Source organism: Watersipora subatra, chromosome 5 (genome assembly GCF_963576615.1).
Source record: "Watersipora subatra chromosome 5, tzWatSuba1.1, whole genome shotgun sequence".
Taxonomy (NCBI): domain Eukaryota; kingdom Metazoa; phylum Bryozoa; class Gymnolaemata; order Cheilostomatida; family Watersiporidae; genus Watersipora; species Watersipora subatra.
This window is the reverse complement of record NC_088712.1, coordinates 17907596-17935312: the sequence shown is the minus strand read 5'-3', so window position 1 is coordinate 17935312 and position 27717 is coordinate 17907596. Positions and strand designations below refer to the sequence as shown.

The window sequence follows — 27717 nt, the reverse complement described above, 5'->3', positions numbered from 1 at the left end:
AAGCCCCAGCGACAGTACCGCAGGGCTATCAGCGCGGAAATATGAGCCTAAGCGCCAAGTACTGCCGGTAGTTGCCGGTTGTTGCCGGCGGTCAACGCAAAAGTTCAGTGCTGTTCAACTTTTGCGAAGAGTCGCAGGCAAAACCTCCCCAAACTGCACTGTACATGTGAAGGTCAGCACTTTCTAGACGGTATGGCTAGCAACCATTTTTATGCGATCACTAGCGATGCAGCTTTATGTGAACATTAGCCGCCGAGCCTAGCGCCGCAAGTGTTTTGCTGCTCGAGATTACCGCTGGGGTCTCGCACTTGATATGGGAACCAGGCTTAAGCGTGCTAGATGAAGCGCGGGTATGTTAACAAATCGCCATTAAAGGTTGGCAAGTGTAATAAGTATGCGCGCAATCAATCCATAGTATGGAAAGTAGGCCTTGTGGTGTAGTGGTTAGGTCATCTGTTAGCAGAACTGGAGATTACGAGTTCAATTTCAGGGTAAAGTGGATTTTTCGATCATATAACTTTATTGTTATAACTGGACACACGAATGACAGAGCAACAGACACACACTGAGATTTATACAAATAGATTTGTCAACTACGAAGGCCTTTCAACGGAGAGAGCGGTAACTATTTTTCAGCTCAGTTATTTTAATAATAATATAATTTTATTAAAATAAGTAACTATGAAATAATTATGATAGTTAGCTTTCTGACTTAGCAATACGGTCCAAAACTTCCACAGACAACTATTCATTTTCAAAGACTAAAAACTTAGGCGTGATATACATCTGAGCTACTGTTTTTACTATATGTAAAAGCTTTGTGTAGCAACTTAGCATATTTAAAATATAGTATTTGAAAAAAAGTAGCCCAACAATGCTTTATTCTTTTTGAAAGATAAATATACAAATTATATTTTAAAAACTACCACAAGTGATTGTTTCCTCACTAAGCATGTAAGCAAACAGTAAAATTTTGAGACGTAGTTTAACTTATTATTTGATAGGGTTTGTACATTACTAGTGTAAAAATTGAAGTAATATCATTGAAACAATTAAATTAAATAAACCAGTTTTTGAGGAACTCTTCAACCTAGTGAATAATGAAAATTAAAATGTTTGAGTAAGAAATACTTAACTTATAAAACCAAATATAAATTAATATTATATAGAAAAAACAATAATGATATGCTTTCTTGACTTATTGACAAATGAAAGTGATATTACAAGGCAAACATATGTAATATACCTGCTCTTGTTTGCCATGTGTTCTAACTAGTGGAGGCTTCCGCAAACAATGGCTCATAGTCCAAGTTATGACTAATATGGCAGACAAAGATTCGGCTCAATTTCTGTCTCATAAATAAAAAAATTCATTTTATAATTTGCTCGTAAGTATATCTTCTACTGAATACTAAACTGTATGTGCACAAATTCGTATCGTCTCATTGGCTGATTTAAAAAAATTGGCCTATACAACGCAAGCAATGCTAAAACTTTACTAACAAACACAAAGATGTTGTGTCACTACATGTTGATGGCATCAATGAGTAAAACATCCAATAAAACTACCGAGTATAGACAGCGACAAATATTTTATTTGGTGTTGGCTTTCCAAAGTTAAACTTTTGTGACATAAACTTAAAAAATGTTCTCTTGAATTTTCAAAAATAATAGATGAGATATTTAATAAAAAAGCGCTCATCTGAGATTAGCCCAACTTAGTGTGTAGTTGTTGCTTTTTTGTCATGGAGCTTCAATTAAACTTTATGCAGGCTTTTAATTGGCTGCATTTAAACACTAACCAGCCAATAAACAGAGAAATGCATTAGCATTACACATGACATTTATAATTGCAAAGAGACAGACAGAATAGAGACACATAACCCTTAAACTTCAACGCAATTGTAATGTGAACACTGTGAATAGCCGATATCAACTAACAATAACCGATAACAACTAGTGATGTCATTTTGCACAAATTTTTCTTCTGAGCGTTTTAACTGCGATCAAATTTTGTCGATTTTAACCTTGAATCACTCTGGCAGTAAAAACACCTTAAAAGTAAAAAATAATTAATACTTTCTGATACAATCTACTAGTCTTGTGCAAGCTCAAGTTTAAGGACAATTGCTGTAAATTGATGCATTTATGGATTGTTACTGTAAAAGCTGTGTAGCATTTTGTTCTGAAATTACACATTTACTGTGGGTCATCTGATTAAAAATTTTAAAAATCTTAAGCAATCCCAGGTTTTTGGCTATTTTATAATTCCTTCATCCTTTCAGATGTCTCCAACTCGAACAAGCTGGAAGGACTATCTGCCCTTTCAGCACTCTTCTCCTAGTACCAAAAACATAACCAGTCTTCAACTGATAAAATTTCTGATAAAATCTACTAAAACTTGGTAAAAGTTCGTCTTTGAGGCTTCAGGATATCTGAATAAGGATATCTGAATAAGGATATCTGAATAAGGATATCTGAATAAGGATATCTGAATAAGGATATCTGAATAAGGATATCTGAATAAGGATATCTGAATAAGGATATCTGAATAAGCATATCTGAATAAGGATATCTGAATAAGGATATCTGAATAAGGATATCTGAATAAGGATATCTGAATAAGGATATCTGAATAAGGCCTTTCGTGTTATGAGCTTGATCTACTTCTTAATGAGTTTTCCTGTTAGCTATGTCCAGACATGATATCTATATCAATTCTAATAAGTCATTTGTTTTCTAAAGCTAAAATTTTTGAATTTGGCGATCCTTGTAATTCTCCGAATGCTTTATCACAGACGAGAGTCTCGTCAAACGTCTGGCTAATCTACTGTCGTGAGCGGATGAAAAGCTAGATTGAAGCAACAGCCGCGGTATGACAGGGAAGTTTGTCTATCCTTGCTATCTATCCGTCTGCTATCGTCTGCCATTATCACATCCTCCTGTGATATTGTGATGATAGCGGAAGGAACCAACTGTCAGAGCCTCTGATAGTTGGTGCAGCCTGTTTAGAAAATATTTTGATGCCTATAGCCTCTAAAGACATCAAAATATTTTCCAAGCTGGCTGGAACAATGTTATTCACAACTAAGTTTTGTCCGTAGCCAGTAGGATACGGCTTGTTGAAAATAATTTGATTTGGTAAAAGTTGATTCTCGAGAAAGTTTTTTTAATGCTTATTCTAGTTAAGAAGGCTGATTGGCGATGATATCTGAATAAAATAAACATAGTGTATACTGTATAGTAGTGAAAAGGAAATGATAACATAAAATTGAATGACCTAATTTATTTTAACATAAAATAAAAGTGACCCTACATGGCTGTTGCATTATTGAAGTATGAAAATGCATTAGTGCACTTAAAAAGTTGACAATATATGTCTACATGTACATATAAGGATTTCATATCAGCAGGGGCCATACATAGGGGCTATACATAGGGGCTAAACATAGGGGCTATGCTTTACATAAGGGGTTTACATACAGGGTATACGCATGTGGTATACTTACGAGATATAAAAAATGGGGTACACCTAGATGCAATACATTTGGGGTACACAAAGGGGCATTTTTAGGGGTATAAATAGGGGTGTTCACGTATGAGATATACGTAAGAGGCATACTAATGAGATATACATACGGGCTATAGAAAATGGAGTATATCATGAGGCTATACATATGGGGTGCGCTTGAAGCTGTACATAGGGGGCATACGCAGAGAGTATACATATTAAATATACATATTATTTATACATATGGGGTATGCGAAAGAAAAATATATGCGTGGTTTACATAGGTGTATACAAACGGAGTATACGTAAGTTATATATGTACAGAGTATACACTGGTTCTATGTATAGGTGGTATAGATGTGGGGTATACATAGATGCAATGTATAGGTGGTATAGATATGGGGTATACATAGATGCTATGTATAGGTGGTATAGATATGGGGTATACATAGATGCTATGTATAGGTGGTATAGATGTGGGGTATACATAGATGCTATGCATAGGTGGTATAGATATGGGGTATACATAGATGCTATGTATAGGTGGTATAGATATGGGGTATTCATAGATGTTATGTATAGGTGGTATAGATTTGGGGTATACATAGATGCTATGCATAGGTGGTATAGATATGGGGTATATATACTAGATGCTATGTATAGGTGGTATAGACATGGGGTATATATACTAGATGCTATGTATAGGTGGTATAGATATAGGGTATACATAGATGCTATGTATAGGTGGTATAGATATGGGGTATACACAGATGCTATGTATAGGTGGTATAGATATGGGGTATACATAGATGCTATGTATAGGTGGTATAGATATGGGGTATACATAGATGCTATGCATAGGTGGTATAGATATTGGGTATACATAGATGCTATGTATAGGTGGTATAGATATGGGGTATACATAGACATAGTCATTGGATAGACATAGATGCTATGCATACGAATACATCAAGTAAAAAAATGATTCTTTTAAATTCCCCTCTCTGAAAATATTTTTTGTTAAAATAATCAATCCATTTGGCATATCCGAATTTTTGGAGTTATCCTCCACATCCAACTATATGTTATCGTCATGATGAGTACTTTAATTAACAATAGGACGATGACCATGAACAAATGGGATAAAAGCGTCGTTAGCATTCACTGAGCTTCCTTGTTATACGACAAGCAGCAGGTTACTGTAGTCGACAATAATTAGTCGATAATTTGTAGCCGATAATTTGTAGTTGGCAAATATCAACTATTAATTACTATCCTAGGGCACTGTTTTAACCTACTGCTAAAACAGACTCCTACTCAGTTATCACATAGCAAATCGAATCCATTGCGAAAACTACAGTAATTCCTCTACAATTGTTAGGGGCTAGCAAATCGCATTCCTTGCAAAAACTGCAGTAATTCCTCTACGATTGTTAGGGGCCAGCAAATCACATTAATTGCAAAAACTACAGTAACTCCTCTACGATTGTTAGAGGCTAGCAAATCTGTTTCATTGCAAAAACTACAGTAATTCCTTTACAATTGTTAGGGGCTAGCAAATTTCATTCATTGCAAAAACTACAGTATTTCTTTTAAAATTGTTAGGAGCTAGCAAAATCAAATCATTACAAAACTACAGTAATTATTTTCCAATTGTTAGGGGCCCGAGATTGAAAATTGAACGGTAATTTTACAGCTACGATAATATCTCGCTAATTCATTGATCAGCTTTTGTAGCTTCAGTACTCGTTGGGGGCAAAAAATAGGTATTAAAAGCTTAGTAATTAAAGAAAATACATTATAAAAACAAAAGTACATAAATCTCCCACATACTCTAGACCACTGAGATCCCTCCTCAAGCATCGTGGTGATAGCAGTCATCACGGTTCCCTGTTTTCTTGTTACATTTTGTGAAATATACAAGTGTACAGTTCTTGTGACACTCTTCATCATACCTCTTAAATGCCCTTGACCTTCAAAATGATCAAATGAGCTTGAGAAAAAGAGGAAAATGTTTATGATTAATGAAAACGTTACATTGAAAATTTGTTTCTATTTGACAGAATGTTCACTTTCAACAGAGGTGCTGGTCCAGACTAGCAGTGAAAAATGAGAGATGACTCGATATGCATATCCACTACAGATACCCCCTACTGTATATCCACTACAGATACCCCTTATTGTACATCCACTACAGATACCCCCTACTGTATATCCACTACAGATACCCCCTACTGTATATCCACTACAGATACCCCTACTGTATATCCACTACAGATACCCCCTACTGTATATCCACTACAGATACCCATTATTGTACATCCACTACAGATACCCCCTACTGTATAGCCACTACAGATACCCATTATTGTACATCCACTACAGATACCCCCTACTGTATAGCCACTACAGATACCCCTTATTGTACATCCACTACAAATACCCCCTACTGTATATCCACTACAGATACCCCTTATTGTACATCCACTACAGATACCCCCTACTGTATATCCACTACAGATACCCCTTTCTGTATATCCACTACAGATACCCCCCACTGTATATCTATTACAGATACCCCCTACTGTATATCCACTACAGATACCCCCTACTGTATATCCATTACATATACCCTCTACTGTATAACCACTACAGATACTCCCTACTGCATATCCACTACAAATACCCTCTATATACTGTATACATACTACAGATACCCCTTACTGTATATTCAATACAGATACCCCTACTGTATATCCACTACAGAAAATCTCTATGTCGCCAGTGGTTTCCTTTAGTCCGTGATTTTGTCTTTACTTTAGTAAGTTTGAGAGGTAATGATACTCTTCCTTTTACCTGACAGAAGATGCCTAGTTTTGAGACATTTTTAAAACCATAAGAATTTATAGTTGCTGCCAAAAGTGGGTCAAAAAATTGAGTTCAGATAATGTTGGAGAAGATCGCTAAAACTGATTTTTGAAGATGAATCCCAAAGAAAGTCAGACAGACGATTAAACGACAAACAATTCTGGAAACGATTAAAACTTAAGCTGGCTTTAAATTGGAGAGCAGTTTGTGACATCACCCCATAATGAAAACAGGATTGACAACTTTATTTTACTTTGGAGTAGCTTCCCCTTGAAATAGTTTTCAACCATACTATTGTGGACATTACTTTGTATAGCTGATGGTCTGCTCACTAAAATATTCGACCTTTACAATAATGTGAGCCATTTTTGTCCCTTTATCCAAAAAAGATTAGAAAAAAGATTGCTTTTAATAGGATTTGAACTCCCAACATTCAGCTCGCTAAACTGGCACCCTACCACCGGCACATTCTAAAATACTTGTGCAGTTATTTAGAACACATTACATCCCTTTCAGTGCACCCAACTGGCAAGTTGCCAAAGACTTGTATGTTTATTATGAAATATTATTTACATTATTATATAAATGTTTATTATTATATTTATTATTCCTTCTCATTGAGAGAATCTGTGAGTTCATCTTACACACAAGCACCACATACCGGTTGCTTTTGCTTTTTTAATATTTTAATAAAATTTTTAAAGTTTTTAAATATACGTAACATTACTTCATCACTTAGTAATGCTACAAATATTTAAAAGTCTCCGGTTTTAAAAATCTGGGATTTAGATTTAGAAAGTATGGATTTACAAATCCATACTTGGTGAAAAACAAAAAAATTGGTCTAAAGCCGCCTGGAACAGAAGATTTAAAGGCTTTAGATACACAAGCATAAACTTAGTAATGGCGATACCGTCAACAAACTGTGACAGCTAAATCCTAATTAAAAGGTTTTTAATTTTGAATCAGCCAATAGGAGGCGGCACAACTAAAAGTGGCGAACATATTCTCGCCTGCATTAAAGTATGGCAGTTACTTTGCAACATGCTTTGAAAAAAGCTTAAATTTTACGTGCGTAATTTTTAATTCTAATCGCACAAACGCAAATATTAAATGAATAATCATTGAATAACGACGATCTTGTCAAGTTTTTTCTGAAAAAACTTACATGTTTCAAAGTTTTTGCACAGCGATTATCACTCGCTTTCTTATAGTGGTCATGTATTGTTTTTTATATTATATACATGTACTTGATGTCAGTATATGATGTAATTTCTGTTGCTGCCAAAAGAATTCTGTTTATTTTTATTTCTATTTAATTTATAAACATTTTGTTCGTACTATCAGTTACATAAATTAACACACAAAAACGCTAAGCACGAAATATAACAGCAACAATGGTTTTTTCAATGAAATTGCGTAATATGCATTCCTTTGAAAAACTTTCAAATGAGAGAAAAGTTCAGCGGGTTGGCCTTGTGGGAAAGATATTACCAATTGTTCACAATTATGAGCTGTTTTGAGGTATTCTGATAGCAAACGACGCTATGAAATCTTCTGCATGTATGTGTGAGAATCACCAGTATGGTGAATGGTTATTTGTTGTGGTACTCAAGCTGACACTAATCTGCTGTTAATACCGGAATACCCTACAATTCCGGAATATTCTACATTCACTTATGAAAGATATTTCCAAACTAATTAATAGATAATGATACAGGGTAGAATTTATCCCTAGAGATGTGAGCTGTCATTTCGTAGGCAGAAGAGAATTTGTCAGGTTTGACGAAAGGGGGCTTAGAATACAACCGGGCACTAATCCCCATGAGACGAGATGACGGTCAAAGATTATACATGCTTGTGGCATTTGGTTATAGTTGCTAGCTAGTCAGGGCAATGACAATGGACCTATTTGAACAAACGCATCGGCCATTTCTGAGAAAATTGATTCGACGTGTAAGAGGGAATCATTTGCTGCTTCATGTTAGAAGACAGATATTTGAGAAGCATCATGTCCCTATATTAATAAATCTCACTTTGTTTGTCTGCTTGTCTGTTTGTCTTCACATATCTTTTTAGCCAATTTCATCCAAACCTTCCGTGCATATGCTGTGCCTTCCTCCAGGTTGCTAAAAATATTTGATTTTAGAACTTCATCGGGTTCCTGAGGACCAACCTCTAAAGTACTCACCCGTGGGCAATTTGGTTGAATATGCAAAAAATCCTGGGCATCGCTGGCCTCATTGCTAGTATACAATAAATGTCTAAAAATGAGCTACTTTAGATGAACGGCTTAAGGAAATGATCTAAAATTTAAAAACTACATTGTCCGCTATTGAAACCTGAGGAAAAACTTTCAATTAGAGGCTTTCTAGACTATCTTAGACTAACTTAGACTAACTTAGACTATCTTACACTATCTTAGTCTATCTTAGACTATCTGAGACTATCTTAGGCTATCTTACACTATCTTAGACGATCTTAGACTATCTTACACTATCTTACACTATCTTACACTATCTTAGACTATCTTACACTATCTTACACTATCTTAGACTATCTGTCGTATATTGCTTTATTACACAGATCTAAAGATGTCTACCGTTAGATGAGGCTGTGTGAGGAGCCCTTGTTAAAACTTAAACTTTTTCATAAAGCTAAAGATGAATTTATACCAGATTTTATTAGATTTCATGAGAAAGCATTGGTTTTTTCTACCATTTGCGATTTTTTTAGATGTTTGAAGTGATCTGACTGCCAGGGTGCTTCAAGATCAAAATCGATAAAACTTGATCGTGATTAAAATGCTCAGAAGAAAAATATGGGCATAATGACATCACTAGTTGTTATCGTTGCTATAATTGATATCGGCTATTGCGTTCAAGTTGCAGTGTTACGTGTCTCTTTTCTGTTGGTCTCTTTACAACCATACATGTCATAATCGAACTTTCGCTTGAGCTGAGCCTTTGAACCGCAATCAGGTTTTGTCGATTTTAATCTATAAACATCCTGCTAGTCATATCACCTCAAACATCAAAACAATTTCAAATAATAAAAAAATATCGAGAATTTCTGATCAAATTTACTGAAACTTTGTGCAAGTGTACCTTTAAGGTCGCACAATTTCGCCGTTTGTGAGAGTTTTCCTTTCGGCGTTCATCGTCGGTTATGTGAACCGTGAACCGATGGCATCGACAAAGCAAGGCGGACACGTCAGGAAAGTTTGTAGCTGTCAAACTTTCCCGATATTTCCCCAAACATCGACGACTGCCTTTCAAATGTGAACCATTCCGGCGATAGTAATTCGCGGTCACGAGTATTGTGATTTATTCATATCCGTTTACTATAGTCACTGCGGGACTAGTATTTAATTCCAGCACACGAAAACAAAGAGATTTTTTCGTGAAAATTTAAAAAGAGAATTGGGGACACTACACTACGGAGTATTTTCTGATGCAGACGGGATAGGCTTGTGATAGTTTGAACATGGTTATCATCGATGATCACCAAAGTATTGTGGTATCAACGCCGAGATACGACGATATAGTGTGAACCAGCCTTTACCTATTTGTATCGATCTTAGACTATGACCGACAATGCTATCAACAAAGACAACCTGACTTGGTTATTGCGTGTGATGGAGTGCTTCTATTGCTTTACAAACTGCCGTAACATTTTGACACTGTCGAAAATGTCGCGCTTACGCCATTTAGGGCCTAAATACTACCTCAATCAACTATTCATAGCGTTTCACACGGAGAATTTTGTAACTACAGATAACTGTCAACACAAACCGAATGCCTAATCAGGAAATCGCTAGATAAGTCGACTTTACTATCTAATTGCACACAGTTGGTGTGATTTAATTGATCTACATGTGAAAAATAAATAATTATATTATATTAAAACAAATAATTCCATATTAATATAAAACATGAAAGATTATCGACACTTTCTGTCTCTTCTAAGAGACAGAAAGTTCCTTAGACTTTTCAACTCATTTCTGCCCTTTCAACCCATGCCAGGTGGTAAAACCTATTGTCATGGGTTCGAGTCGTGAACGGTGCAATTTTTTCCCAGACGCTCATTGCTTTTACTATAGCAAAGAGTTAATCCTAACAAGTTAATTTTTATAGAGTGGGATAATAGTCTTCACTATATTATAACTAATTGTTGTGTCAAAACTGACAAAGTACATGTATGTTATAATATATTACATACTAATAAACTGCCCAATGCGATTTATTTAACTGGTAACCTAGTTGAGTGGTTTAGCTCTATCTATTTGCTATGTCAGCAGCTCTTTGTGTGATACTATTTATATTTAAAATTTTAGTTGTGATAACGTCAACATTTTTTTATCTAATATAAATTAAATTTATTTATTTTTGTTTAATTATATTTTATTAGACCAAAACATGAAGTTGGTAAAATGGTAATAATGCAGTTGTGAAATAAGTACTTCACAAACATGTTGCATCATTCTGGATAAAAGTCGCGACTATTTCTAACTGCGTAATTATGCTTTTTAGTGGTCAGCAATGTTTCACTGAAAATTGTTAAATATGACGACCCTGATCTTTGACACAAATTTGATTGTCAAACGACGATCTATTATAAAATTTATAAAAATATAGCATTGAGCCGACATCAAAGATCAATCTTGCTGAGAAAATCTTGTTGATAGAAAGAAAACAGTCGACGCTGAGAAATCGACCAAATTGTTCTACCAACTATCTATACCATTGCGAAGCAATAAATAAGGCTGACAATTTGTGGAAGAAGTTATTTATAATAGTAAAAAGTTTCTATGAATGATAAAACAAAACAATTAAGGAATAAACATATTATAATTTATGCAACCACCCTTGACATAGCTTTGAAATTAATACTACAATTATAACTTTGATATTCATCAACGCGTGGAATAACATTTCATCGATCGGATTAAAATGATCGTTAACACTACAGCTATTATTTCGGAGTTCATCATCGAGCAAAGTGAGAAACCATGAAATGAATTAAAATGGATCAGCCCTGTTAAGCGTCGACCAACTGAAAACATCGTAACTGTCAAATTTAGCTTGAACAGTTAAATTTCTAACAAGTTATACTTGATCTCTTAGAAGATCGATCAGTATTTAAACAGCACCAGTTGATAGTCGCAACTCTGAATGAGTCGTCTATTTCATGTATTTGTCAAGTTACCCAGCATCCTCAAATATTATTACAACATAATTGTTTGATCTATTTTAGCTGACCCTCACATAAAAGAATTACAATGAATCGACATTCTTAAGTGTCATGAACTAACTAACAAATACAGTGACCTTTAATTCTAGTAAGGTCGACTTTTTATGAGATAGGTCAAACATTGGTCTAGTAGGTAGTGGCGATGAGTGAAATCTCATATTATATAAGTAGCAGGTACAGACGACCCTACACCATAGCTGCAGTAACCCACTATTAGCTTGATATACCTACTGGTAACAAATAAAGTATTGAATAAGTTGCTTGTTAAAATCGCTTGAAACACTTAACGACTTTGTAATTAGGTCGATATTCGAGAAAGCAATTTGCATATCTTCTGTCCAGCTTGTAATCTCTCTATTGTTCTTCTATGCTTTTCGGTCACTGCGTTTCTATTGTTCATAGATTCGATCTTCATAACGCGGGAATGGAAAGAATTTACTCTCAAAAGAAGCTTTTCTCACGATGTTTATTATCGTCATTCATATTGGTTTGTTCTAATAAAATATAATTTAATTAATTTAAATAAATTTAATTCATTTTAAAAAATGCTGACATTATCGCAACTAAAAATTTAAATATAAATAGTATCACACAAATAGTTGCTGACATTGCAACTCGATAGAGCTAAACCACTCAATTAGGTTACCAGTTAAATAAACCGCATTTGGCAGTTTATTAGTATGTAATATATTATAACATTCATGTACTTTGTCTGTTTTGACACAACAATTAGTTATAATATACTGAAGACTATTATTCCACTCTATAAAACTTAACTTGTTAGGATTAAATATTTGCTATAGTAAATGCAATGATCCTGCGAAAAACAATTTGTTCCCTATAGGACTCGAACCCATAACAATAGGCTCCACCGATTAGCATGCTACCTACCTGCACTAACTAAGGTTTTATAAGGAATGCACTTGTACTTATTTTCTGAGCCAAATATTATTATATTATTATCATTAATAATATTATTATTCACACAGCATATGGGATTGCCAGGATACCAACTAGCTATAATTTCTGGTTATGGATGGCCTTTTTTGCTGGCACTTTATGTTTTTGAAGAGCTGATGACCCTACCAAGGACATCTTCAAAGTGTGTAAGCTCTGTGAGCAAAGAGCTCTTTGCATCAAGAAGCTGTGACTGCTGTGTGTGGAATGCACAACATCAATAAAAGGACCAGTGAGGGCTTATCACAGATCAGAGAGCGAGCAGAGATGAAAGAGGCCTAGAAGGAAAGGTTTTGATTAGTGACACGCCGTATCTTAGACCACGTAACGAATGTGGCTCTACTCCCGACTACCCGGGGTGCAAAAATGTCTGCATTTTCACAGTCGTATTTCATCCAGGCACTCACCGACTAATTCAATAACCCTGTCTTATCGCTAGATTTGCATTCTCTTTGTAATATTTACAGGTACTTCTTTTGACTGAATAAAAATCCATAACAATAGCGGTATGTCCAGCGAGCGCGCTCTATGATATCTGTAGACTGGCTCCTAGTGTAGAATCTATCGCATTCCTGACGCTTGTCATAAAGGCACAGTGCCGGAAACATCAATAACTGTGGGGCAATGGGGCAGTCTAGTTGGTTGAAAGCCATCAACCCTATTATTGTTCTAGTATTACTGGTCTTGCAAATAACCATCACAAAACAATTTTATTGATTTACATGAATTTTCTTTATTTGAAAAGGTGTTGTGGTTTAGTTTTGAAAAATTACTTATGAATACAGAAAATGGTAAACCTTTGGGCATTAACAGCAAGCAACACACGATGAAAACTAAATTTTTTGTTGGATAGTTGATTGTGGTGAATAGCTTACTAGTAGAAAACTCGCCCCTTTCCGCCACTGTGGCAGTAATACTGTATGATACAGGCGGCGCCAACAAACTCTATCTACGCAGTCGGTCTGTCTAGACCGTACAAGATTAGCCAATAGTAGACTCCGAAAATCATTTGTGGCGCTCTGCCTTGTTTGTTTAGGAGCTCATGGAATGCGCATGAGGGGTATCAACTATAAGAAACTTCAAAAACACGATTTTACGGTTGTATGAAAGTTCACAAAGAATTTTTAAGATTGTGTTTCAAAGTTGGGGTATTAGATGCAATTGGTGTTATTTCAGTTTCAAAAAATTCAAATTTGAGCGTATTTCAAAGAAATGCGTATAACACAATTTCATTAAAAAACCATTGTTGCTGTTGTATTTCCTAGCAGAGAATGCTTAGTGCTCTGTGTTTTATCTTATGCAATTGGTAACACATACAAAAACTTTATTATTAAATAAAAATAAACAATTGTTTTTGCAGCAACAAAAAATTACATCATATAGTACTAATAAGTATGTAATAAATAAAGATAAATAACCACTATAACAAAGGAAGTGATAACCGCTGTGCAAAAACTTTGAAATGTGTAAGCTTTTTCAGGAAGAACAGATAAGATGGTTGGTTATCAATGGTCTTTTAATGACGATTCACACAATATTTTAACAATATTTATATTAAAGCATTTTACAAATATATAATAAAAGTTATGCCTTAAATAGTGTGCCTTGTTTTAATAAAGTTACTTTTCCATCAAATTCAAAATAAAACTATATTTTGAAAACCAAGTTTAGTTACTACCCCTCTTTATCCGCACTTAGCGGTAACATAGACTACTCATGCGTATAGCCGTCTACAAACAAGAGAAGTTGCTGTAGCTCCGGACCTAACTATTCGTATACAAAAAAACGCCGGGAGGAAAAATGGACGCCCGCAAAAAATTATTAATCTCATTACTCTTTATGCTGAATGAATGCCTAGGACATGCATTGAGATTTTAGACAGCGAGACGAGTATTAGCCGTCTTATACGCGAGCCAAACTTTCGCAGACAGTAGATTCTTTTATCAGCTGAAGGAAAGAACAGAGAGAATTTTAAGTAGGATCAACGATCGCAGTTTAGTTTCATTTGTTCAACTCGGGGCGAGGCGTGGAGAAGCGAACTCAAATTCAAACAGATCTACACTGAAATCACTCTCACTACGCCGTTGGAGAATTGAAGCTGCTCGTGGCATGCCAAACACCTGAAGGTACTTTACCTTATTATCAGTTAAGTGGCAGTTTGCTTGCCTGCCAGCGTACAAACATGTGTTGATAATGGTTATTTGGGTTAGCCCATTCATAGTAAATGCTAGTTATATCCTATCAGAATAATGTTTACTACAAAGTATGTAATGTACATACATCGATGGTGCGGAGTTAGGAATGTTTCTCTGCTTGTTAGTAGTACTAGCTGTCCTTAATGGACAGTGCTGAATATTTGTCTAGTTTGCTATATCACAGTATACATTGTACGATGTAAAGCGAGTCCTGCCTACCTTCATAGTTGTTATAGTGGTAGGTTTTTGAAAAACACTCTGACAAACATCCAGTTGTGTATTATGATAATCCTATATATGGATGTTTATTTTGTAGGTTTTTGCTTGAGGAAAGAATCTCGGCTAGGAGATTTCCTGTCTCCATTGATAGACAGTCTGAGATAAGTGCAGCCGACATTGCTTGCTTCAGGAAATGCTCAGATCTGTATCAGCGGGGTGATGAGCTAGATTGTCACTTGTCCATGCATCTTGACTGTTTAGGGGTGGATTGCATGTTACGGCCAAGAAAAAAGCACCTTATCAGGGAACTATGGAGAGAAAGCGCGAACTCACATGAAGGTACCGAGCGATCATCGACTATCGGCTCGGTCGAGGCTTTGGATATCAAAATGAAATCGACTTTGAACTCGATTTTAAAATTACTAGACATTGACGAATTGGAATTATTGTTAGAAGCTATCAAATCGAAAGGCAGGTCTCGCAGTGAATGCATTCATTTGAGACATTCGCCGACGAGTGGTTCCCTGGAGGATATTTCCAAACAACCCATTGCCTACGGGCGACATTCGTCAGAAACCCTGATTTCCAAGAAATCCCATACAGACTTTAGCTATACAGTGTGTAAGGTTTGGCGGTGGAAGGATTTAGCTTCCGGTGAGCTGCTTATACCCTTGCCTTGCTGTCAGGTACCCGAAAGCTCTAGTGGCATCGATGAACAAGTCTCTAGAAGTTGTATCAATCCTTATCACTGGTGCAAAGTGATCGATGTCATATCAGGTAGGTGTTGGAGTGTATATAATGCCGTCTGTCATACTTTAAATGGTGAACTTGTACAAATTTTTTGTAGGTTTTACTAGAAAGTAGGCCTATATGTATTTTTTTATGATTTGCAACTGTTTTTTATGATTTGACTGCAAATATGTTTCAAAATGAAAATCGACAAAACTTGATCGTATTTTGAAAGCTCGGAAGAAAAATTTGTGCGATTTGACATCGCTAGTTGCTATCGTTGCTATTGTCGATCGGCTATTGTGTTCAAGTTGCAATGCTACGCGTCTCTATTCTGTCAACCTTTTTCCAACGATAGGCGTCAACATCGCCCTCTCGCTTGATTTGATCTCTTTAATCTGAGATCAAGCTTTATGGATTTTAATCTTGAAACATCCTGGCAGCCAGATCACCTCAGACATCAAAAACAATCGCAAATAATAGAAAAACACTGATACTTTCTGATAAAATCTAGTAAAATTTTGTGTAGAATCATTTGAAAACAGAGATTACTGGAATGTCTGATTGTTACCAAATTTATTGAAATAACTTGGTGCTGCTCCTACTGGAAGTGGCCATTTCACCCCATTTCCATGTAACGACATTGCACTGCAACTACCGTAGGGCATTTTCTATCTAACAACACGGTACTTTCCCTACAGTAGGGTCATTTCTAGTTAATGGGAGTTTGCTGTCCTTACTGTAATGGCCATTTTCATGTAGGCCTAATGGGACTTCCGCTGTTGCTATTGAGGGGTCATTTTTATGATGTTTCTGTGGCATAGTGTAGTTGCAACAAAGGTCAAGGAAACTATTAGTTACATGTAGGACTGGATTTTTTGCATGCAATACTTTACAATATTATGATGCTAAAGACAGAATGGTTGTAATGTTGTTACAACCCCTGGCTATCTTGTACTCAGTAATAACGCTACGATTCTCTTAAAAGCTTCGACAATTGTGATAAAAGTGTTTCTACAGAAGATACATGTACATTGACATAAAACTGCTGAATGAAATCTGAAGTACACGTATGCGCTCCCACAGTTGAGGCTATGAAGGGGTGCATGAGATGATCACTTATTTCTCGTCTGGCAGCTTTTGCCCTGGAGCTCTCACTTGTATCGGCGCTGACTTTTGTCTGTCTATCAAGAGAAGCGCTTGGTTATCCAAGGATGACCCGAACATGGTTCAATGTCCTGACATAGCTCTAAATTGATTTCTTCAGCATTGATCTCTCCAGCTTGCACAAGTCTGATCACGTACTCATGTGCCTTGCTGGCTGCCTCTGGCCAGACACCAAGTGTCGCAGAAATTAGTGCCGATAGTGTTTTTGTTGGTCTACCGATAGGAAATGACCGCGTCTTTGGTTGTTATTCAACTATGAGCAAATTAGATTTGTGAATGGCATTTAAGATATGGAGCTAACTAGAACAAAGGCATTGACACTGTTGCCCTGTCGGCTAGTGCGATCGAACTTTCTTCATACCCCATTCATTTTCTAGCCAACCGATGTCAGAATCTACCTGTGGCTCATTCCTTCAGCTATTTGGGATAGCCTAGCTGATAAAGCATTTGTCAAATCAATCATAAAATAGTTGGTAATGACTCGAGTTTAATATAAAACTCTTTCTAGGATAGATGGTTGTCCAAGTGTGACAAATGGAAGCACTTGCTCAGGTTTGTCATGAGCTTACCTTTAAGCACTTGTTAAGGCCTGTCATGAACTGGGAGGCTTGCTGCTAAGCACTTGTTGAGGTACATGATGCTTGAAGCAGCCAGTCACTGCGTCTGACGGAGGAAGGCTTGAAACCGAATAGCATCAATTGTGGTCGATTTTCGCAACCGACCTTCTCGTTTTATTGGATAATGTTATTAGCTAACGCAATTGTCAGTTTATTTCTCCTTGTTGTTTTTCTACTGAGAATAAAATGGAGTGTACATATTAATTTTGTATTATATTATTTATTATATTTTTAAGACTGATCTGCATGTAGGCTCAGGTTTGTGTGTTACAACTCCCCGCAACTGAGGGGGGAGGTGCGGCTCTTGATTGCAAATGCACTCACCATTAGGAACATGATAAGGTTTTTAATACACTCAGTCAAATCTGTCAACTGCTGGTTAACAAGCCTTCAAGCACTTGCTGAGGTGTGTCATAAGCTCTCTCGGAACTGTCATATTCTGGAGAGTTTGCAGTCAAGCACTTTTTGAGATTTGGTGTAGGGTTTGTTTTGAATATGCCATAGTTGGTGAACCTTTATAAGCATTTAGCTTCATGTAGCCTCTGATCAGACGTTTTCAACTAACCCATCTACTGTCTAACCGTGTGATGGGATTACTTTTTGACACATCTCTCTAACTAGTTTTTACTGTTAAGAATCATTCGGGATGGGATATTAGTTATTCTGCCCATCTACTATCTACCTGTTATGACCAGCTGCAGCATTTACCTTTTCAGTCCTGTAGTAGAACATTTGTTATTGGCTTGGCATTTAACGGTCGTATAAAGAAGTAAAGAGATTCCACTCTGGCTTCACCTAGCCTGCTATTTGAGTTGTTATTGACCGGCTACAGTAACTCTCTCATACATGCCGCACCTCCGGAGTGCCTCTTAATAACGCCGCTGTCTGACCCTTCTCTCTGAGGATTCCTGGGCTCAGCATTCGCTACATTTTACAACAGTCACTATGTTTCCGTGATACGGGTGATTCGCATTTGGAGTTGTGCGCACGTTGAGTAATCATACGATAAGTGTTTTAATAGGACGGATTGAACCGGGCGATTAGTAAAGAAGATATGGATTTTTATACCAGGAGTCGAAGTGGCGCATTCAAAATTACTAAAGAACGATTGAAGTATGAAAAATGTTTAAAATGGAATAGTTTGCGCGACATTTCTTGTGCATCATTTGCAAGAGCTGTTTCCATCTTTCGCAAGCATGAAATATTCAGTGAGAATTTGCAAGTAACAAAACTCGCTGGATATAAACTTGCAGATCAATGCCATTATGGAAACAGGTGCTTGTCAGCTGGGGCCTGTTAGTTTGCTTGTGTTGAAAAAAATTCAAGAATGTTTTTGTGTCTGTTTGCCTAAAAAAATAAAAAGTATGGAAAATTAAACATGAATGATTGTTTTGCGGAGTAGTTTCTGTTGGTTGCATAAAAAACACCAATTTGTTTTGTTCCCCTCCAAAGGAACGCTCTCCTCAGCGTTTAATGAGGCAATATTATATCTCTGCTCTTTCCTCCTGCTGTTGTAAAAAGTTGAAATTAAAAAAGTTATATATTTGCGTTATAGGAAAAGTATAATGCCAAGCGACGATACATTCGCAGGCTGTAGTTTTGAGAACAACTGAGAATTATGGGTAGCGGATTATACTGATGTTACAGTAATACCTTAGGCCTCTTACAAACCACCCGCTGACATTCTAGCAATTGTGTGTATAGAGCTTGCTAAGCTAACATGGCAGTTGCAGAAGAGAAAGCACTTGCTTTTGTTGTCAGTGTAGACTCATATAAGGCCAGTTAGATCTTAGGTGACTAAAATAATAGCGTATCAGCTGCTAGTTACAAAGCCTCTCTAGCCGCCAGCTCGGTCATATCAATAGCGCTGCCACGTTTATTGCTGCCATAAGTTTAACTCGGCTCAATAAATACTCCATTGTAAAGTTGCCATATTAATTATTTTCACCAGATCTCCCTCTCTCGCTTTCTCGCAGTATTTACATTTTAAAATATTTCTAGAGCTCTATGGATCTAGTAGGACTAGGCAAAATGTGGCGTGAAAGCTAGAGCATTCCATGCGTGTTTTAACCTCTCACCGAGGCAGAAGAGAGACGTAGGCCAAGAATGTGTTAGGCCTGGCTGTAGAGCAGCGCTTGCCTATTGGTTTTCATCGCCAAATCCCCTATGATTGACTGACTAGTGCTACCTCGTACCCCCTTGTTTGGAATGAAACAAAAAGGCTCAAATCCTGATAAAATTAAACATATTGGGAATATATGAAAAAATATGTTGTTGGAAAGTCATTCTAAAAAAGGTCATGTTTTCACGCAGCGGTAACGAACAAAAAACATCTATAACTGTTTTCTTGCCTTTACTCTGCTATTATCTAATCTAATGGGTGAGATAAAAGCGCAGATCGTTTTCAGAATTGATGGCGCTACCATATTTATTTTTGATATACAAAAAAGTGATTCCTGTCCCCCCTCCCCATCGTGAACAACAGCTCTCACCCGTAACTGGTGCACCAGTTGTAGAGAAAGGCTTTAGCTGAGTCCTTTTTTCCATTCCTGTTTAAATAATATGTAAGAGAACTGCTAGACTGAAGATGTGTTTAGTAGCTTCAATTTTCATTGTGTGTTCCTGAGGCTACAATAAACTAGTTATAATGATTAAATTATTTGAATTAAATGAAATTGGATTCGCTATATTCGCTTTTACTGAAGACATTTTCCAGGCTTAGCCCATGCTATCAACATATTGCACTTCTTCCTTAGACTCATCAAAGTTGTTTTTGCAGGTTTGAGATTGAGCAAGCACCAAGTAGGACTCGAGGAAGACCTTCTGCCCTGCAAAGTGGATTTAGACAACAATACCGATTTTACATACAATGGTGAGCTTGCCTAGTCGTACTCCAGTGCAAATCTGACCGCATGCACTTTCCCACCCTCGGTTTAGCCGTATCTAATTAATTGTTCTTTCCAGTTTTAGTGTATATTGTTAAGAAATGTGATAAATGGGGACAGCTAATGCATCATTTAACTATATGCATAATTTTATTTGCTAATGTATTTATGGTCTGTTCCTACCCTTTCATCGTTCTTAGGCTTAGCTTGAATTAGTGCAAGTTTTCCGTATCATTTTACACGACTTTTTTGTCAAGCCATCTCTCCTTTCTGTCTCCAGTCGTACACACATGACTGCACGAAGGCGTATGAAGTCCGCTGCCAGTAATGGGTGTCTGCCTGGTTGTCTCTCTTATTGCTAGGGCTCTAATAGTGTGGCTCTTATTCTAGGACACTAGCTATACTAGCTAGTATGTTTGACAAGAGGAAGCAGGTCGCTGCCTCTTATCCTTCCGTTGAGAATGGCTCTTACATACCATTCATGTAAGACTTTGTCAATGATCTACATTTTTAATAAAACTTTATTATTGGTCATTATACAAAATTATTGAAATGGTGCTTAATATTTTTGGTAAATTGACAAAATGCAAAAGTGTGCTCGTCGCTAACAGAATTAGCGAATGAGCTGCGAGTTATGCAAAAATAGTTTGAAGCAATTGCTGCACGGATGCCAACTGTAACATCTGTTCAGAACATCATCCTGTACAGAACATCATCCTGTACAGCTACACTTCATGTGTCAGTCTTTTTCCTACCTCCTCGGCTGTCTGTTACAACTTCGAGGTCAAACATTAATGCAGGTTTCTGTATTACCGTCTTGGCTTGCAATCAAGTCATCTTTCATTTCTGTCTCTAGTCATGTGCATGGCTGCACCTGAAGAGATCTGGTTGATCAGTTTTCTTTTGGAAACACATTGGCGCAGTATTTGTGATTTTTATAAAGTCAATCACTTGCTATTGTATATACTAAATAACTAGCTAGAAAGTCTTGCTCGAGGTAGAATCACTGTTAAAATGCCACATTTACCATGTTTTTCGTACAGCGATAATGTATCGACACCTGGGGGCTCCAGCACAGAAGTGCTGGGTCGACAAGCAGATCATGTTCCCTTAGGCCGCTATAGTAGATAGGTGGTTTTACGACGCGTGTAAAGCTACAGGAAAGCAAGACCTATGAACACGCACAAGTTGGTCGCTAAGGCTGTTTTCATCGTACGAAAATGGGGGATCGCACAGATTTTTCGCTTCTAAACAGCAATGCTGAATCATGACAGAGTGAGGGCGACTTGGCTGTTTTTATGGTGGCATTAGAGGGCCACACGGGGGTGTGTCGCTACGCTGCTGACACAATGGGATAAAGTAATTCTCTACATAAATTTAAAGTGTTGCGGGACGAGCTATCTTAACATATTTTTGTCAGAATCACGTAGATTCGCTACATTCACGATTTTAGGTGATTATTAGCTCATGATTTTTTCCATGGTTGCAAATGTGAACAAACCTGCCTTCCAGCAAAAAGAGCAAAGCCTCGCATTGACCCTTCTTTGAACAAATTCGATTGGTATATCGATATTTATAAATTGTTTTTGCAGTTAAGTTTTATTTTGAAGCTAGAATTGTTTTCTTTTAATAAAGAAAGGAAACCATTTTTTTGCGTATCCTGTGGTAATTTATATTCATTTATCTATCAGTGATACAGGTTTGGCTAGAGATATTGATAACCATTTGCAGTAGAAGAAATATGATATAGATTTGCACTCTTGCTTAGCCTTCCTAATATTACAGGGCAATTCGTTAATTATGAATTATTTTTGCAGCTAGGTTTTATTTTAAAGCTAAAATTGGTTTCTTTTAATCGGGAAAGGAAATCATTTCTCTGCGTATCCTGCGGTAATTTATTTCTCATTCATCTCTCAATGATACGAGGTTTGGTTAGAGATATTGATAATCATTCGCAGGGTGAAAAATATGATATAGATTATATGCGAGATTTGCACTTTTGCCTAGCCTTCCTAGTATTACAGGGCAATTCGTTAATTAGCCTCAGCGAGCCAGCCAGAAAGCTGGTGCCAGCCTTGTTGTTGTAGCGTGACACGCGTTGATTGCCTTCCTAGCTGGCAGACGCTGTGCGTTGATTCATTCACGGAGACAGGAGGATAGAATTTGTTACGAATTGGGGACAGTTGTCTGGTTTGATGTCGGTGAGGGAATTGACTATCCCTTGGATCACATCTAGCATCGAGTTGATAGCTTGTTGTTACAGAGACAGCGGTGTTTTCTCTTTGTAGCAAATTGCTATTTGAGTTGGTAAAATAACATTTAGTATGTGGGAGAATTTATATTTGTGTTTGTTCAAAACCAGCCATTGGCCGAAATGCCACAAAAAATAAGGATTGTCCGTAGCGGAATTTTTCCCTTAGGAGTTGTTCATCCTTGTCAACTATTCAAAAAAGTTGTGTCAGCCAAATTTCCTAGCTTATTAATATGCTATCCAGATAATAAATTGGCAAGGCATGTTACACTTGTTAGACAATCTATTTATTTATTATTATCTATTTCCGGTGGTGAAGATTCGTTGTTTTTAAGGTTCATTTATGGTGGTTGTACTCCTCCTTTTAAATTCAATTGAGTTAAATTTAAATTTTGTTACATAATCTGCTTGAAATTAATAGTAGAAACTCATGGGCTTTTAGTACAAATTGGTTGAGCATAGCTGAATTCAAATCCAATATATCAATATTATGCCTCGTAAGGTCTTTTGTAAAATTCACTTTTCATAAAACATGTTTTATTATATTATTCTTTTGTATTTTTGCATAATTCTAAATCATAAACTTAAATTTTTAGTTTTTCAATTACATGAAGTTAAACTGGATCATTAACATATATTTTTTGTCACAAGCTTTCATATATTGTGTAGAGTTGTGAAGATGGTTATCAAGCCATCATATTGCTTTTGTCAACATGCAATTAATATAAGCTATATTTTAACAAAATAATATGATGGAATGATTGTTTTGAATCTAACGTTTATGGAATATTCGATATACTTATATGTTGATATAACCAATCGCAATGCATAGCTAAATTTTTAGATGTTTTCTTTGGTTAAATTTGTGTTCAGTTGTTATAGAGATTCCTTTAACCGGTGGTTCATTTAATTTCATGTTATATCTTCAGGTGTTTTGAATTAAACCAAAGGGCCTTCGGTATTCAATTGTCTGTTGCTAGACAAGACGTTGACAAGAGATAATTGTGTAAGTTAGCGGATAGTTTTAAATAGCCTGTGACACCAAATGCATGTGTAAACAAGGGCGGCTAGGGGGCTTCTTTAATATTTTCATACTGCTGTGTCAAAAACTTGACTCAATCATTTTTTAACAAAATTTTTAAGTTTCAATTTTTTAATTTTTTAGAGTAGAATTTCTGTGCTCGTTTTTTAGCTGTCTAATAAACTAAAAAAATTCTGTTAAAAATAAAATTAATGGTTTAGCGTATTTATGTCAACTTGAAAAATATTTTTACAGATGTGTTTTCCTGTGAAGCCCTCCTATATCAGCAGCTCCTATATCTGTATTGAATCAGAAGCGCTGCAGTCTAATTCTAGCCCTAGTAATCAACTTCAATTACCTTTTTTGTTCTTTTGAAAGCTCAGACTTGGCTAAAAAAACAAACTATAAAAATGATGTAAATTACTTTTTGGCAAGTTTGCTGTGAGGTGAGGCGATTTTTCAATCAGAAAATCCCATAAGTAACGTTTGTTTTGTAAAAAGGTTCCTCTAAAATATTAAGTGTTCTCGCTAGATCATCAAACTCACTTTGCTGGCAACAATTTCGCTAGAGCTTGTTAAAATTACAAATCGTTTTGCTACATCACACCTGGCTCGTGTCAATACTAAATGTTTATATCTTTAATTATACAGAGTAAAGACACGAGTTTGTTTAGGGTATGCCTTAGCCATCATCCAGAGATGGATGCCATGCGTTCATATGGCTCTAAGCAAGTGCCTGTCTACATTCAATTCTAATGCGCTAGGCTCTTCAGCCCTCTGACAGTGCCTAGTCTAGTCTCGCAGACGCCTTGTCTCTCCATTATTGAGCCAGACTACAGCCTTCACCGCTTATCTATTATATCCCTCTCATTCTAAGCATAGCCTCGGCTCCTGTCTTTTGTCCACCCACAGATCGGGTTATGCGCATCTTCAATCAATGTTGTGTTCACTCGGCTATGCCGATGCCTATTACCTCTTTCCTCAGCAATCTAGGTCGCGACTCTCCCACATTAGGTAATGCTCTGCTATGAGTGAATAACTGTCATCTAAGAAGTATTCAACCAAGCAGAACTTGTAATTGCTAGAGCGTAATCGAAATGAAACAGTTCATGTCTGTCTCTCGCAATAATTGGCCTCTAACAATGGTCGCTTTTGATGCTGGCGACGTGACCACTAGTTTGCTCATAGTGCATGACTCGTTTCGTTGGTAACCTCATCGGGATGTCGGGATGTCGATTGCCAATCCAGTCATCGGTGTCTCATTTCTCATACATGACTTTTCTTATTTTTAGATTCAAGCAATGTAGAGTGGAAGCAAGACAACTGGTGCCAGATCGCGTATTGGGAGTTATCTAACCGCATAGGGCAACTGTTTCCTGTTACGCCAAGCTCTATAGACATTTTCCAAGACATAGCGCAGGGATGTGGAGTTTCACTCGCGGCTCTCCACAAAATACATGCAGCTAAATCCCCTTCCATCGCCTCACTAAGATCCAAAATCGGCGCTGGCATCACCCTGAGCAATGAAGGAAACATCGTTCGTCTTTATAATCGTTCCCAGCGCGATGTCTTTGTAACGTCGTACTGCCTCAACATGGACAAGCGACCTGGAGAGACTTGGCGAGTGTGCAAGGTGACTTCCGGACATGCCCTAGTCATTTACGATTATACCGTAACTAGGTCATGCCATGACCTTTCTTACTTACTTAGTGATGGTCCGACAGATCCGCATAGCATCCACCTGAGCTTCATGAAAGGCTGGAGCGGCTCGTACTCTCGACAGTCAATACTCAGCTGCGAATGCTGGCTCGAAATTCTCATTAACAAACATTGGTTCGAAAATAGCTAGCAGGTCGTACTGCGTACGTTTAAATATATAAGTTTTACTGTGATTCAACATTTCATTCTATTGATGCTTGTCCCTTTTGGTAGGAGAAGGAAAATCTCGATGGAGCCTCGCATACATTGCCTTTATTCACTCATGTTGTTCTTCAATCGTCATTCATTATCCGTACATAGTAGATACCTACCTCACCTTTCAATAATAATTTATTTTCTTACATTTATCTCTTATTTCTGTTGGAATGAAATAAATCATACCATAGTGACACTTTGACTCTCAACTTCTTCACTGGTTTAGAAAGAGTTGTCGCACTGATATCAGCCACCAATTAAATGCCTGAATTATTAGATCGTTCCAGATATAAGTTACTAGCAAGTGTGACGATGCATGGGTTTTCTTTCATTTCCAACCAGATAGCCTGCATGTGGTTATTTAAACAGTTGGTTCTCAGGAACCAGATGGAGTTTTGAGGGCAAATACTTTTAGTAACCCGGTGGCAGGCACAGAGCATGTGCATTGGAAGTTTGGATGAAATCGGGTCAAAAAAGACAACATGCGTAGTGTTTTTGCAGACAATGACAAAGTGAGATTTATTAATATATATTACATAATAGCATACATTAAAACAGATCAAGGATGAGTCCTCCACTAAAAAGGATTCTCTGTCACATACTGTATTAGAACTCCTGAACCTTAACATGACCTCAGGTTTAACTCCTTCGCTACCGTAAGCCGATGAATTGGCTAATCAATAGGGTTTCACTTTTTTTTTATTACGATGCCTACACATTAGCTAGACCAATCAAATTTCGTCTCCAAGGAAACAACATTGTTGCCAGTCTCGTGCAACCAATTGAAAATATTTTGGCTCAGCAATTCCATTTCTCATTATTTTCCAAAACGGGAAAACCAGATCGTTATCGTCATGACAATAAGAAATTCCCCACATTCGTTCAATGCTAAGAAAGCGTCAGAAATTTTGCGAGAGGGGGGTTCACTAAACAATTTTATACTTATCTTGTAGAAAACTTTGTTCTGAATAAGATGCATTTTACAGTAAAACAATATCTGTATTGTTTCTCGAGATATTGCTTAAATACTATCGGTATATCAATTGTTCGAAAGTTCGTTTGAAGTAATTTGGTCCGAATAACGAATTTATCACAGTAGTGAAATAGTTAATAACTACTAGGCCACAAATCCAACTTCGTAACTACAGATTTAAGATGCTAGTTGTCGGTTTATGACCAGTTGGTTAATACTTCAGTTATAACAAAAGGTACTTTTAATATTCAACTATGACTAATGTTTCCAAAATTTATGGTGAATCAGGCTAGCAAACCCAAATAAGCTTTACAGAAATAATCAAGAATGAAACACTATGATCACTGGGTAAGATGCAAGCTTACCAATTATCAATCCTAACTACTCAAAACTTGGAGATGGTCTTTATTACAAAGACCAGCTTCTGATGGACTTTTGAGGAAGCTGTCTGTCATGCAACCATGTCTCAACAGTAGCTTATGGCACCACTCTTAACAAAGAGGTTTGTAGACACCTGCTGCATGACCTTGATAACATACCTCTAACCACAACATCCATTCTTGTGGCAGTAAGCTGCGTGTTCAAGCTGATACGATTTCCGTCAAAAACAGCAAAAGCTTCGTAAAATTTGATAAATTACGACAGTATATGCTAAATTAGTGAAGATTAACATGAATTTTACACGTTGCAGAATTTTCATAATTGAGTAATTAAGACCAAGTAATAAAATCGAGTATTTAACCAGCCTTAATGGAGAAATCATTCCATTATATAGCCTCGTATTTGGTCATCTTAAACCTTTCCCAACCTCAGTCTTTAGATTATACGATGTTGCTAAATCTGCCGGAATTTACACACACTGGCGTCGGATGCTATTCTCACCACATGTGTTAAGGAATTCTCTTACATGACACCTGTTGTTCCACCTAGCACTCTTCTCTTTGTACTGCTGGAACACTGAGTATGTATGCTGTCAGATTTCCTAAGCATAGAGTTACTCAATTGGGTACGCGTGAACCAGCTTCTGATCATGCTAGTTTTAGAATAATTACGAATGATTGGCCAGGGTACTATGATAACATTAGCGCATGCTGTACATTGGCAGTGCCCATGCATGCCAATGCATGACTGAAACCCATTTTGAGATTTACCGTATA

General features: G+C 36.8%; 1 protein-coding gene across 1 annotated transcript; it reads left to right on the top strand.

Annotated features, from left to right (window-relative positions):
- Positions 1–14466: 14466 nt before the first annotated feature.
- Positions 14467–25776, top strand: LOC137396406 (mothers against decapentaplegic homolog 7-like). The gene is made up of 4 exons (XM_068082670.1): positions 14467–14715; positions 15101–15780; positions 20296–20388; positions 24966–25776. Exons 2-4 carry the CDS (start codon positions 15246–15248, stop codon positions 25520–25522), a joined length of 1185 nt encoding a protein of 394 aa, XP_067938771.1. The 5' UTR covers positions 14467–14715; positions 15101–15245; the 3' UTR covers positions 25523–25776.
- Positions 25777–27717: the final 1941 nt, after the last annotated feature.